Source organism: Oryzias latipes, chromosome 24 (assembly GCF_002234675.1).
Source record: "Oryzias latipes chromosome 24, ASM223467v1".
NCBI classification, from domain to species: Eukaryota; Metazoa; Chordata; class Actinopteri; order Beloniformes; family Adrianichthyidae; genus Oryzias; species Oryzias latipes.
Genome location: NC_019882.2, coordinates 13,744,697 through 13,758,794, shown reverse-complemented (window position 1 = coordinate 13,758,794; position 14,098 = coordinate 13,744,697). Strand labels below are relative to the sequence as shown.

General features: G+C 39.0%; 2 protein-coding genes and 2 non-coding genes across 5 annotated transcripts; 1 reads left to right on the top strand and 3 right to left on the bottom strand.

Moving 5' to 3' along the window:
• The first annotated feature begins 29 nt into the window (after positions 1-29).
• Positions 30-2,425, top strand: atraid (all-trans retinoic acid induced differentiation factor). Of its 2 annotated transcripts, none has more exons than XM_004083679.3 (7): positions 30-165; positions 322-458; positions 754-822; positions 1,083-1,154; positions 1,235-1,356; positions 1,438-1,538; positions 1,606-2,425. In XM_004083679.3, exons 1-7 carry the CDS (start codon positions 67-69, stop codon positions 1,708-1,710), a joined length of 705 nt encoding a protein of 234 aa, XP_004083727.1. In that variant the 5' UTR covers positions 30-66; the 3' UTR covers positions 1,711-2,425. The 2 variants fall into 2 exon arrangements, with proteins under 2 accessions (XP_004083727.1, XP_020570127.1); XM_020714468.1 differs by having other exon boundaries at positions 1,646-1,760.
• Positions 2,426-2,623: 198 nt separating this feature from the next.
• eif2b4 (eukaryotic translation initiation factor 2B subunit delta) lies at positions 2,624-7,626 on the bottom strand. Its single transcript, XM_004083823.4, has 13 exons — positions 7,529-7,626; positions 7,104-7,141; positions 6,860-7,025; positions 6,111-6,326; positions 5,917-5,999; positions 5,249-5,340; positions 5,039-5,153; positions 4,838-4,914; positions 4,610-4,712; positions 4,394-4,521; positions 3,330-3,507; positions 3,033-3,213; positions 2,624-2,930 (listed from the first exon to the last, which is right to left on the bottom strand). Exons 1-13 carry the CDS (start codon positions 7,548-7,550, stop codon positions 2,731-2,733), a joined length of 1,599 nt encoding a protein of 532 aa, XP_004083871.1. The 5' UTR covers positions 7,551-7,626; the 3' UTR covers positions 2,624-2,730.
• A 5,040-nt stretch (positions 7,627-12,666) lies between these two features.
• On the bottom strand, positions 12,667-12,766 carry mir133-3 (microRNA 133-3). Its single transcript, NR_107217.1, has one exon. It is a non-coding gene; the product is annotated as a microRNA 133-3 (primary transcript).
• Positions 12,767-13,360: 594 nt separating this feature from the next.
• On the bottom strand, positions 13,361-13,460 carry mir206 (microRNA 206). Its single transcript, NR_107216.1, has one exon. It is a non-coding gene; the product is annotated as a microRNA 206 (primary transcript).
• Between the last annotated feature and the right edge of the window lie 638 nt (positions 13,461-14,098).

Genomic DNA, 14,098 nt, shown 5'->3' with positions numbered 1-14,098 from the left:
AAAAAAATTCTAACACTGACTTCCTGTCACGTGTCTTGTTACAGTAAGCTCACATGATCACAGTAAATGAACATGAACGCTGTGTACAGCTGGGCAGAGATAATAGCGATTGTGTTGCTCTTCAATGTGTGTTTTAGCACAAGTTACCGACGGACTGAGACACAGGTAAGACTGCCATTACCCAATCTAAAAGCTTTAGTCTCACAAGGGACATTAAATACTTTAAAACACCCAAGAAAAGCTCGGAGTTTAGTGTACGTGCAGCACAGACGACCTGATCTGTGTTGTTTACCACCTTTGCTCTTGCACTGTGATATGAAGCCGCAGGTTTGCGCGCTGTGCGGTGGATCCGTTAACAATACCGCAGTGGATCTGTTCTGCTCTTCGTCCGCGGGACGGATCAAGGGGAGATGTTGTCTGAAGAATAACAGCATAAGCGACCCTGAACGCATCATAGGGTAATACTGCTTTTATAAATAAAGGTGTATATCTAAATAAAAAAAAGACAGTAAAACGCATTTTTGGCTATTTTGCATAAAAACAAAGAACAAGAAAATGGTTGATCATTATTTATGCTTTATGATGTTTTTATTTTATTATTATTAACTAAGGCAACAAACGCCATTGTGGCTTTTTTATTTAAACAAAAATTCAACCTTAAAGCATATAATAAATGCTTAGAAATGCTTAAAATAGGCTATGTAATGATTGCCTAAGTCGTGGAAGTAAAACAGTGTTTGTTTTTTTGAATAGGTTGGATCTATCTAATTGTTCTCTAACTCATGTGGACAATCTTCAGGGAGTGTCCACAGTTGTCATGATGTAAGTACACTAAATAATGTTCAGTTCTGGCTGAGCCGGAGATAATAGAGGAGCTTCACGTCTAAATAGAAAGCAACTTGAGCTAATGCAACTAGTGTTTGAATTCTAGTGCACTTTTATGTTTTGCTGTGCTTCTTACATTATTTTTTGTAATCCTGGAAGATTTTAATTTCTCAGAAATTGGTCAGAAAGTTTTTTAAAATTTCTATTTCTTGTAACTTTAACAAAGATAAGCACTAAAGAATTTGTCCATACTGCAGAGACTTCTCCATCAATCCAATCGTCAACATCAGCGACACAGTATTTGAAGGGTTTGGTGACCTAAACTTCATGTAAGTACCCAGCTACCATAAATTCAGAAAAAAATTGTGAAATTTGTAGGTGGGGACCTGACGTTGGTGTGTACCTTCAGGATTTTACCACCACACGTTGCTTGTCCTGGAGGGAACACGTCTTGGGAAAAGGTGGAACTCAAAGAGGGAAAGCGTCTTTGTGAGGGGCAGAAAAACATGTGCAACCAGACTGGACATCTGTGTAAGTCTTCAATCTTTCCCTGCTGCACACAAAACTAGTTGTCTAGCATGGTCTCTGTTAAGAATTATTGGGAATTCACAGCGGTTTATTGTCCGGAAAACTCCCTCTGTGCCCCGTATGGCCCTGGCTTCAGTGAGTGCAGCTGTGCTGAAAACTTTTACGGATACAAGTGTCTGCGGCAGGTGAGTTTTGTGAGTTTTTAGCTTAACGTTTGGATTATTTAACACAGTTTGTAATATCTTTTATTAGGGGGATTTCCCAGCACTTGTTGTGTTTGGACCTCTTGCAGCATCTACAGTCGTGATGTCCTTATTGCTGTGGGTCACGCAGAGACGGAAGGCCAAAAACCAATGAGTCACAGCTGAAAGAACTTGAAAGAACAATGCTGAGTCTAAACTGACTAAGTACAGTATTTTATAAATTATAAAACCATTTGAGGGAGCCGCTTAATTTTAAGAAAATATATTTAAAGAACTGACTTTCTTTTGCTGGATATTTAAAGGGAAATGGTTTGATCCACTGTTTCTTCCTTTTCTTGTTTTTTATGCTGACAGGAATTACCACTGAATGTGCTGCATGTGTGCCAGTTTACACAGAACCTTTTAATCTTTAAAAAAAAATGTGTGGGTGAAAAATCAAATTATGGGATTTGTTCCTTTGATTACACAAATTACCTGAACAGCAAAGTGTTCAAATCCATTTGATGCAAATAAAAATGTATCTTTTAAAAGGGAAACTAACTCCAACTACAACGGACCTGTTACACAACTGTGGAGTCACAGAGAAACCTAAATGAATTAATAATGCATGTTAGGTAAATTCTTTGCACTCCTTGATCTTAGGTTTTTGTCTTGGATTGTCCAATTGGGATTAGACTTTTAACCTTCATTTATTAATTTTTTACATTTTGTTAAAGTTAAAAAGCTGCAGCGTTTGCACTTGTGCTCAGTTTGTCCAGAAAACAAATACTCCCTTGTGGGAGTCAGTATTGCTTTATGTAAAATATCTTTGGAAATTGTATGTAATTCTTCTGATGTAAGAAAATAAACTGACTGGTTTCTATGTTTGACCTTTGACTTGTGTCATTAAAATAGTTTAAACTGTCATCACAAAAAAACTTTACAGCTGGAATCACATGCTAACATGATTTACAACTTTGAGATCTTTAGATTAAAAAAAAAAGTTGAGGATCTATTATTTAACTAGCATTAAAGAGATGTTAAAAAATAAAACCCTTTCATAAAAACACACATGACACAGTTTAAAAAAAAAAAAACTTTTGCCATTTCAGGTATATTTTATTGCATGCTAAAAGCACGATATTGTGAAATTGTCTTCAAATCTGCACACAAACTGATGGTAGGTGAGGGCCGTTCACTGGTCCACGTTTTTGACCCGCAGCACCACCGGGACGGAGGTGCACGGGATCATTCCTAGGTCTGTGATGACGAGGTCCACAAAGTCGGGGGGCGTCACGTCGTACACTAAGTTCAGCAGGCCCAGGGAGGCCACTTGCTGCCAGCCTGCCAGCTGTGTCTTACCTTTGCGGGTCACAATGAGGTCATCGGGGTCATCTGGAAAGAAGAGCTGATGGTTAACTGGCCGCTACGCACAGCAGAAGCTGAAAGGATCGAATGACCCTTTGACAGTAAAAAAGTGATCAGTGGTGTCCGTACCGAGTTCATTGGACACAAAAGAATCTGTCTGCACCCTCTCACAGAATTTGTATGTCTCACAACACACTAGCACAGGCACGTTAAAGGCTTTAGCCACCAGAGCTATCTGTGATGTCCCCACTCGCGACATGACGTATCCGTTGGCCAAGAGAGCGTGAGCCCCAAGGAAAACCTTTGATACCTAAAAGAGGAAACAAAAAAAGTCATTTTTACATTCTAGTTAGTCTCTGGACAAGGAGAAACACTTCATAAAGTGACAATATTGAGTTTTTGTTGCCGTTATGGCTTCCTGATTACCTCTGGAAGAATGTAAGAGACGGCCGAGATGAGAACGTAGGTGCAGCTGATGCCTTTCTGGACCAGGCGCCTCAGGGCCTCCCTGCCCTCCAGCCGAGGCCTGCTGTCCACCACTATAACGCGGAACTTCCTCTGTTTATCATAGGCCTCGCATAGGATGTGGTTGACCAGGGATGAGCTGACAGAGGGATCAGACGCACAATTAACAAAACCTAGATGCTCCAATGCTAGAGAAAAATGGAATCTAGAGTGTTGCAGATTAGTGGTCCCCAACCCAAAGGCTGCTGACACTGACCAGTCTGTGGGACAGCTGGTACCACTCTCTACATATTTGCGGTTTTATTTATACTCTGATTCTGAAGGAAGTTTTCTTTTGAAAAACTGCTGGATTCTCTCCCCCACATGACTTTTTTTTTTTGAGCCATGAAAATATATCTGTCAAGTCAGCTGCTCAGACCAATAATTTGAAACTCCTAAGCTAACAAAGTTAACAAAAATAAGAAACATATTTGGAAAGATTCTTTTAGCAGAAAAGAGCCGGTGAGAAATCTGTTTTTCACACTGGCTGTTTGACTTTAAAGAAAAACTAAATCTGCATTTAACAGACAAAAAAAGGGTAGTTTTCTAGAAATATGAATTTATTATGACAGTTGTTCCCACACACCATAATAATGATGAAGAATAATCAGAAACTGCCTGTCTAATAGTACAAAGTTGCTCAAATGGGGGATTCACGTTTATAATTACTTTAGGAAAATACCCGTTTAAGTAATACTTTAGTAAACCCAACTTTTTCATTTCCACTTAAGACAGTTTTAGGTTCAAGGAAAATCTGTATCACATTGGTTCTTCCATGACATCTCGTGTGCACATAATAATTAAACCGACTGGGGATATTTCACAGAGGATGAAGATACACTTTACCCTCAAAAGTTGAGGGAAACTAGAAGCCAAAATAATTTGACCCCCACTTATTGCCTGACATTAAACCGGTCATCTGCCTAAAAAAGGTTGGAGCCCACTGTTACAGACAACCCCAAAAATAGCAATGTTGAACACCTTACCATCCATAAACTAGAATGACGTCCCCATCACTGATCTTTTCAATGGAAGAGTGAGCGATAGCTGTAGCAGCAAGAATGATCTTCTCTTTTATGTACCACTCAATACTGGTGAGCAGTTTGTTTTTTGCCTGAAAAGAACATCTATGATTAGAAATGCTGTGTCACCGAACCTTCAGCACAATAAATTAACGTGTGAACTCAATGTTTTAAACAAACCTCTTCTTCTTTGCACTGGCTGGGAATATTAGAAATCTCCTTCTTGATGTATTTGATGGCGTTACCCATGCTGGCCGACAGGGGGCGACACTGATTCAAAAAACTAGATAAAACACATGATTTTGTTAAATAAAAAATCAATAAGTTACATTAATTAAGAAAAGTACAAATTTTTTTTAAGGGAAATAGATTCATATAATAAAAGAGACATTTTTTTAAATCTATTACCTGATATAAGGTTTAAGTTTATTGACCAAATCCCTTGACAGCTCCTCATTTGGAGGGGTAGTGTAGTCCCTTATAACCTGAAAACAAGGGCAACAAAGAAACCACCATCTTAATTACACTCTGTTTTTTTTATTTCTGAATGAATCTATAAATTACAGGGGGATAAAACATGATAGCCTCAAATAAGAAAGAAGGAGTTACTTGTTTGAAAGCGTGGAGCAAGGCAACAGAGCGAGCGTTAGATCCTGCCACAATGCCCTGCGAGTACTGGAGACCCAGTCTTACAATAGCAGGATGAATCACTGTGGAGGGAATGCTGGGAAAAGGGGGGGGGAAGAAACAAACTGTAGACAAAGTCTTTTCTAGATAATGCCAAACCTTTTTTCTCTTTATGAATGACACTGTGCCTACCTGAGTTGCTGTGTTGGTGGGGCTTTGCGGCTGTATTGGTGAAGATGAGAAAACAGGCTGACTTTGTAGCCGTAGTCTGAACGGAGTGGAATCTAAAACACAGAGTTTAAAAAAGAGAGTCATAAGGTGGCATTCATAAAGAGGATACTTAAAAAATTGAGCTCAAAATGGCAATTACTTCAAAACTTCAGCACAGATATTTTTTTTTTAAATCCCCAATCTATTTTGGCTATAACACGCCAAATCTGCAGTGGAGAAAAGCGGATTATAAATGACAAAAAGTGTACGTATCAAGGATTTTAGTATTGTGAATGAGAAACCTGGATAAAAAAAACCTAGTAAAAAATTCTTTTTCATTGGAATGGGAAGGAGGAGATCATTTTCACTGCAAAAAAGGGGGTTAGCGAGCAAAACAGGATTAAAAAATGTTATTGCCACGTTCTTCAAAGCCTGATGTTGACGGCAGATACCTTTTTGACAGCAATGTGCCCTGGTGTCTGGAAGAAATGTCAGCAAGAGCCACATGCATGATTTGTAGGTTTATTGGTGAGGTGGGTGTCTGAAAGCTTCTCCATGTTTCAGGAAGTCCACATCGGACCCATTTTCAAATGAAAGTGGGGGCTCACAGCAGACAAAACATGCTCTTTGAGAGAAATTAGCTATTTAACCTGTTGTCTTTCCAACTTCTTGGCTAGTTTCTTTAAAACATCTGGATCGTCCACCTGAACGTGTTCTGAGAGCCTCTTCACCACTGGAAATACAAACAGATCATTTTAAATAGTTTTTAACTCTCTATTCACTCTCTTATCCAGCATGCATTTACATTTTCCTTCTTGAAGATAAGATTTGATGTTGCAACTACCTGGCAGCAGCTCACTGGGTGGGGCTTTTGGCTTGCCCGTAGCACCCTGTTGCCCTGGCTCCCCTTTCTTGGTCTGCTTGGTGGCCCGCTCAGCGTCTTGGCGAGCCCTTCGCTCTGCTTTCAGTTCAGCTTTGCTTTTGGTGGGTTTTTCCGTCGCGACAGCGACCTCGGAGGCAGGCACAGAATTCGACACAGGAGCAGGCACTGCTGGAGGAGCTGAGGAAACACGGCCTTTTAGCATTTAAAGTCCCACTCCAATCATCTTTTGAGCTATTTTATAGTGGTCTTTTAACAATGATTATGCTGTTTTTAGCCAAAATCCAAAAACCTGTGTCGTTCTCTAGACATCATTTCTGCAAAGCGGCAGGAGTTCATTAGAAATTTGCCTCTAACTGTGGCCAGGACCATTGGTGTGGAGCAATCCCGCTGCCCTTCCTTGTTGCTGAGGGCTCTCTCCTGCTAGCTCACAGCCCCTTACACCCCCAACCTAACATTAGTAACAAAAATGGCGAGCAATGTTGGAGCTATCCAGCCATACGGTTTTGAACCCAATACCAACTTCGACGAGTAAAACAAAGATCTAGTTGTGGGTGCATTAGAATGGAACGGAGCAGGAAGTAGAAAAAAAAGCTACAAGAACATGTAAAAAAAAAAAAAAAAAAAAAGAAAGAAAGAAAATCATCAGTGGTTCTTTAAGTAAAAGGCTTTGGAATAATCACAAAAACATGATGTTGCCAAACAATATGTACCTTTTTGAGTTGAGGGTTGAGCTTGGGGGACAGTAGCTGTCGAACCCCCTGGCTTCTTTTCCTTCTCACTTTCCTTGTCATCTTTTTTCTCTTTGCTTTTCTTCTGCTGCTTCTTCTCTTTCCTCAGACGCTGCTTCTCCTCTTTGGACAGCTCCTTGCCTTCATTCTGGTCCGTGAGACAACAACAGCTTAGCAAGACAATCAGCCACAACCACAAAGACTTTTAAAGAAAGATAATCCAAACCTTTACACGTTCAATCTCCCCCTTTTTGCCAGGTCCATCTGCAAGAGCAGCACAAGATAAGCTGGTATAACATCCCCCATGGCATTTCTGTTTACAGTTTCACATGTTCATAGCTTATAATGTGCCAAAACAGTTTTCCACTCGCTCTTTTTTAAATCCCCTTCATAAACCATTTACCAATTGAAAGATATCCGATTTGTTGCTACTAGCATTTAGAAACTACAAGTAAAAACTGATGCAACACCAGCACCAGCAGCATGTAACTCATCGGAGCTAACGTTAGCAGCGGGTGGAAACTAACGCGGGTCCGCGTTCAAATTAAAACTGCACAAACAATAACGGCACTGCTTTTAATACCACCTGAAATAAGTTAAAACACAACGAAACTGATTTAAATCCTAACAGTTGTAGGAGCTCAAACTCACCTGTCACTCCACTGTCTGCCATCTTTACGATACCGCTTCACTTCCTCTGCTGCCGGAAAACTATCGTCCCCAGCAGCTACACTGCCCCCTAGCGGGCTGGACAACTACTTTCAAAACAGGAAACCTGTTGGGAATCAAGTCAAACTGCACAAAAATGACTAAGAAAAGTTACTGCAAATCAGCAAATTAAAATCAGAAACATTGCTTTTGAATTTTGATCAACAAAAAGCAGGTTTGTACAAAAATTATGGCATCCTTAGAACAAATATTTTAAATGCTCTGTGTCGTCTATTAGAACAGAGGTCTGCAAACTACGTGTCTCTTTTTTTGGTTTGTTGGCTTTGAAGAATATAAAATAAAAAAATGAAATTATAGTAGGTTTGTTGTTTTTGTTAGTTTTTTCTTAATGGGTTGTTACGTATAGATTTGTAATATGTCAAATAACTAAACTAAATTATGTCAAAAAGTTGAATCTAGTGTCAGTGTGGTTTATTATTAGAACAATACAATCTTATTGCATTAGATGTGTGTGTGTGTGCACATATATATATAGGTCTTTCTGAACCTCTCCACGAGTGGTCCTGGGCTGTTGGAGAACCCTTCTGATGATTGTTCTGACTCTTCTGTCTGAAATCTTGCGAGGAGCACCTGGCCGTGGCAGGTTTATGGTAATGCCGTGTTCTTTCCACTTCCGGATGATGGCCCCAATGGTACTCACATATATATATATATATATATATATATATATATATATATATATATATATATATATATATATATATATATATATATATATATATATATATATATATATATATATATATATATATAACACATTTATAATCGAGCTATTGACACGTAATTTTCACCAGATGTTGGCATCAACCCAAATAATGCACACATAGAAAGAAATCCAAACATTTATGTCCATAAATGAAGTTATGAGTAATAAAGTGAAATGGCACAGGGAATAAGTATTGAACACATGAAGAAAAGGAGGGGTAAAAGGTCTGGCAAGCCAAGAAAGCAGCTGGAGTTTGTCAGTATTCAGGAGGTTAACCTGCCCCCTATTAGTGCAAAGTAATATCAGCCGATATAGTCCTGATTGATGCCTTTTAAAAAGGTTTCTCACCAGCAAGGTGTTAGACAAGAAGCATTGCATGATGGGTAAAAGCAAAGAGCTGTCCAAAGACCGACGCAACCCTATTGTTGCAAAACACACTGGAGGCATTGGTTACAGGCGCATTTCTAAACTTCTGAAAGTTCCAGTGAGTACCATTGGGGCCATCATCCGGAAGTGGAAAGAACACGGCATTACCATAAACCTGCCACGGCCAGGTGCTCCTCGCAAGATTTCAGACAGAAGAGTCAGAACAATCATCAGAAGGGTTCTCCAACAGCCCAGGACCACTCGTGGAGAGGTTCAGAAAGACCTGGAATCAGCAGGTATCGTTGTTTCAAAGAAAACAATAAGTAATGTCTTCAACCGCCATGGCCTCCATGCACGCACACCACGCAAGACTCCATTTTTGAAGAAGTATGTTGAAGCTCGTTTGGAGTTTGCGACACAACATTTGGATAAACCCATGACATTCTGGAAGAAGATACTCTGGTCAGATGAGACCAAAATTGAACTCTTCGGATGTCATAAGACACAACATGTTTGGAGGAAAAATGGCATCGAACATCACCCCCAAAACACCATACCAACAGTCAAGTTTGGAGGTGGGAGCATCATGGCGTGGGGCTGTTTGTCACCATGTGGTACTGGTAGACTTCATATCATTGAAGGAATAATGACTGGAGAAAAGTATCGAGACATTCTTGATCAGAATCTGCTGTCATCTGCCAGGCTGCTGAAGATGAAAAGAGGGTGGATCTTTCAGCAAGACAACGATCCCAAGCACACAGCCAAGGTAACACTCAACTGGTTGAAGAAAAAGAAAATAAAGCTGCTAGAATGGCCCAGTCAATCACCAGACTTGAATCCAATTGAAAATCTTTGGAAAGAACTGAAGATCCGGGTTCACAGAAGAGACCTTGAAGAGAACCTTGAAGATTTGAAGGCAGTTTGTGTGGATGAATGGGCCAAAATCACACCTGAGCAATGTATTCGACTGTTTTTTTCCAGGCGTTTTGAGGCTGGAATCACCAACAAAGGTTTTTGCACTAAGTATTAAATAAATTTCAGTAAGCGTGTTCAATACTTATTCCCTGTGCCATTTCACTTTATTACACATAACTTCACTTACGGACATAAATGTTTGGATTTCTTTCTATGTGTGCATTACTTGGGTTGATGCCGACATCTGGTGAAAATTTCATGTCAATAGCTCGATTAGAAATGTGTTTTTTGAGAGAAATGTTGACGTGTTCAATACTTATTTTCCCCGCTGTGTGTGTATGTGTGTGTATATATATATTTGAAATCTACACCATTGTTGTCATGTCAATATTCAATATTAAAAGGAGAAAAAGGACGATGGTGCACCAAAGTCATAATGACAGAAAATGCTGTGTTTTACTTTCTTGCATTTTTAATTCAAGTAAATCTGCTGCTTTCTTGACACAGGGTGTATTTTATTTTGAAAGGACATTTTACGTGCTACTGTCAAAAGTAAAACAAACATACAATTATTACACATAGAACAATTTGACCCTGTTTTTGAATTTTTATAAATAAAAATGAATAGGTTGAATAGGAATAGGTTAATGGCCACAAAAACATAAATACAGTTTATTTTTCTAAACGGGTGAGTGGGATTTTGTGGCTCTAGCTGGGTTTTAGTCAGTAAGAGACACGCCCCAATGGCTCTTTCTAGTATTAAAGGTGGCAAACCCCTGACTAAGAATCACTGGTTAGTTCAAACTTGTAATTAGGGAGGCTGTGGTGCAGAAGTAGAGTGGCCAACCTCTGATCGGTAGATCACAGGTTTGGTTCCCATCTTGCTCAGCCATGTGTTGAAGTGTTCAGATAGGCAGGACACTGAAACTCACATTGCTCCTGGTGGTTATAAGTTGGCTCTAATGTTAGGAAGCAGAGCTGCCATCAGTGAGTGACTGTGACTGTGGCTGTCAAGCGCTCTGGACCTTTGTAGAGGGTGGAAAAGCTCTATTGAAGATTTTACCATTTATCTGGCTATTTAAAGGGTAACAGACCTCCTTGTGGTGTTTTGCGACACGACATGTACCCAACTGAACATGGACTACAAAAACAGAAGGAGGACATGGTTTTTAAGTGATTATAAAGAAAATCAGAGGTGAGCGTGTTTAAGGCAAAAGCCAAAAAAAAAATCTTCAAGCAAATTGATGTTTCTAGAAATACAGCTTCATGTCCTCCTTTTAAGCAAACCTGTTCTATGTTTCCAAACACAATAATGTAGCATACAAAGTAAATTGAAAGCTGTATTCCTTTCGTGAAACATGAAGGAGGCTTGATTATGTTCCTGGAGATGCTTTGCTGTGCCTGACCTGTGAATATGTATAGGGCATAATCAGTAGCGGTTTTAGGCACGGGCCATACGGGCGATCGCCCGGGGCGGAAAAATGACGGAGGGGCGGCGCCAGCGGCTCAGCTCTTGTAAAATACTTTATGCACCACTATTGGTTTACTTATATCACAGAGTTTGTAACAGCCTGAAACCAGCATAATGAAAACTTAAAATCTATTCTCCATTAAATTTTGCTGCCTAGTCTTAAAAACTAGGTCACATTCATAAATCACTGCCATTCCAAGATAAACATGAATTAAACAGCTAAAAAGACACAGAAGAAAACTGAAACTGTTTATTAAGTTTAATAGTATAATGAACTCATAATTAATTATGTAATGTCAACTAAAATGTGTCATATTTTAACACAATCTTGCACACTTTGACCCTTTATGTTATGCTGTTATTTAATTTTTTTTGTATTTCTTAGAACATTATGCTAACTTTCTTTACTTTTATTATTATTTATTATTTTTACTTAATTGATACTCAGAGGTGCAGATATAATTTTAGATAAAGAAACACAAATACTTAATTTTTCTTTTTTGGCTACTTAATGGCTTTATATTGAAGACCAGAAAAGTTCACAAATATATTGTTGGATTTTTAAGAACTTGAAATAACAGAAAGTCAGTTTTAGTCTCTTTGTAAAGGTTTGCAGTTTTATTTAGAGACTATTAATTTAATTTCACCTTCCTTATTTCCCCTTCTGAGCTTCAGTTTATTTAGTAAAGTGTGGTATACCTAATTATTAAAGTGTTATATGACATCTTTTGTTAATTATCACCATACATATTATAATTTTGAGGGATCTGTAGACCCAGTAGACACACCTCCTTGGAGGAGTTCATACTTAATCCACATGTATGTTTAAAATTCCATATGTTTATTACCTTAAACTTTGGTTCTGGATTTACCATATATTAACCTCTAAAAAACAGCACAAGTCCTGAGTAAATGTTCTGCATGAAGAATAATCGAAGATTTTTTAAATTATCCGTTTATACTCAAATCATCACATTTGCAAAACATTTTAACAGATGAACACTTACAAAGTTTACTTTTACACTTTATTAACAGGACAAAAAATCATCACTGAGCTGGAAACATACATTACACGATGCTGTCCATGGTACTGAATCCTCTGGACCGGAACCAGTGTGTGACCTCAACTGGTCTCAACTGATGTCCCATTCAGCCTCTCACATGAATCAACACTGTTCACACCTGCTTTTCAAATTACATCATTTATTGCCCTCTAAGCCTTGTAATGAAAGTGACCACAGACAGACTTCTCATGTTACCAGATGGACCAGCGTCTATATTAAGAGAAATCCCAATGTGTTCACCTAATAAAAAATAAATTTCTTTCCGGTTGCATCTGAAGGACATTTTTAATATATTTGATCAAATTGACCATTTTAACTTGCTTTTATTTCAAGATGAACCAACCAAAAAGACCACAAACAAGAAAATTCTTTGTATTTTTTCTTACAATTTTTATTTTTCCTTTTAGGAACCCGTAAACCAAAAGAAAAACAATACAACTCTAGGAAATGAAAGATAAACCATACATGGTTTCAGTTTAATGACTGTAGCCTATAACCTCAGTCGAGGGAGCCACTACTGTCTATTTGATCCTGTGCTGATATGATTCACGACGCAGTAGCTGGTTGAAGGGGACCAAACCTCTCTGAAACACCTGACTTGGTTCCGTTTGACCAGCCACAGCAAGGCGAGTTGCTTCAGCTGCAAGAGGCAAAGCAAGAGAGAAGAAGAGAACCAGAGTTGGATGGATAAATGGAGGAAAATAAGGAAGAGAAAATAAGGAAATAAAGACAGAAGACAGTCCTCAGTAGCTTGCAGGCTGTCAAACCCTGCAGGACTACCACATCCAGGCAGCTTTAAGTTCCTCTGTGTCACTAAGCAGATCGCTCATATTTAGAAATTTGGGAACTGACTGCCGGTGACATCTCCCTGCTTCCTTCCAAAGTCGGCCTCCAGGGACAAACCTTCACCCTCAGTGACAGCTCCACACACACCCCGTTCCCATTTTGACTTCTGCAGTTCCTATAACGGGTGACAGCTGTGCTATGTCAATCCTATTTGACTGTCAGCCGTTGGAGCGGGGCGGGAATTTGTTCAAGATGTCCCCAAGACTCGATCGGTGGCTCTGGAAGTAATGCTAACTGCGCACGTGCCTGAGCTGAAGGGGCAGGAACGGGCCTCTCACCTGTTGCACCGCCACACACACATTGACACACATGTTCATGGATGATAACAACCCACCCCCCAACATGAAAAAAAGAAATAAATACATAAGTTAACTTGTCCCTTCTTGATGCTCAAGTCCTCTTGAAACCACACACTTCCTTACATTCCATAAGTGGTGTATTAATATGGGGATATAAGGAAGCATGTCCTCACAAGAGGGAACAACTGGATTCACTGCCACTCAGACACAAAGCACCCTTTCATGGCCACGCGTGGAGAGTAGCAGCAACAACTGGCTAAATAATGCTTTAACTGTGACAGGACCAAAGGAAGAATGGAAGCTTCTGTACAGACAAAAATGAAACAAAACAAAAAAATTCCCAAAAGGCAGTAACATTAGTTTTAAACTTCATAAAATAAACCCAAATGTTTTAAGCTCTTCAATGAGTAACAAGAGGAGGACGTTGCAGCATTTATGACTTTTACTGTTAAGTTTTCTTCTTCCATTGATACATTAACACAGAATTAGTCCAACAAATAAATGAATCGAGGAAGTTTTACTCCTTCTTACCAAACTCTGCTCCTTTTTTAAGGTAACCAGGATGAGAACCAATGCCAGAGTCTTCTTCTTTACTAATATTTAAAGGAACAACTAATTTATGAACAGATTGAAAAAGTTCTTCTCCGTGTACACACCTACGTTCTGGGTTTTTAGATACTTTCTGAATTTGCTCTCAGTTCATGGAAGTTCTGCCAAATTTAAATGCAATTTTGAGTAATTAGAAAAATAATCATTTTGACTCTAGATTGTACTCACATGCTGCTGCAAACCAATGAAACGAAAGTGTTTTAGCGAAAAAAAATA

Bases quoted from the DNA above. Each gene is read 5' to 3' on its own strand.
- atraid (XM_004083679.3), top strand. From the start codon at position 67: ATGAACATGAACGCTGTGTACAGCTGGGCAGAGATAATAGCGATTGTG. The intron at 166-321 runs GTAAGACTGCCA...TGTGATATGAAG, and splicing joins ACCGACGGACTGAGACACAG to CCGCAGGTTTGCGCGCTGTG. The intron at 1,155-1,234 runs GTAAGTACCCAG...GTGTACCTTCAG, and splicing joins TTTGGTGACCTAAACTTCAT to GATTTTACCACCACACGTTG.
- eif2b4 (XM_004083823.4), bottom strand. From the start codon at position 7,550: ATGGCAGACAGTGGAGTGACAG. The intron at 4,915-5,038 runs GTAACTCCTTCT...CCTTGTTTTCAG, and splicing joins TGCTCCACGCTTTCAAACAA to GTTATAAGGGACTACACTAC. The intron at 3,214-3,329 runs GTAATCAGGAAG...TTCCTCTTTTAG, and splicing joins TCTCTTACATTCTTCCAGAG to GTATCAAAGGTTTTCCTTGG.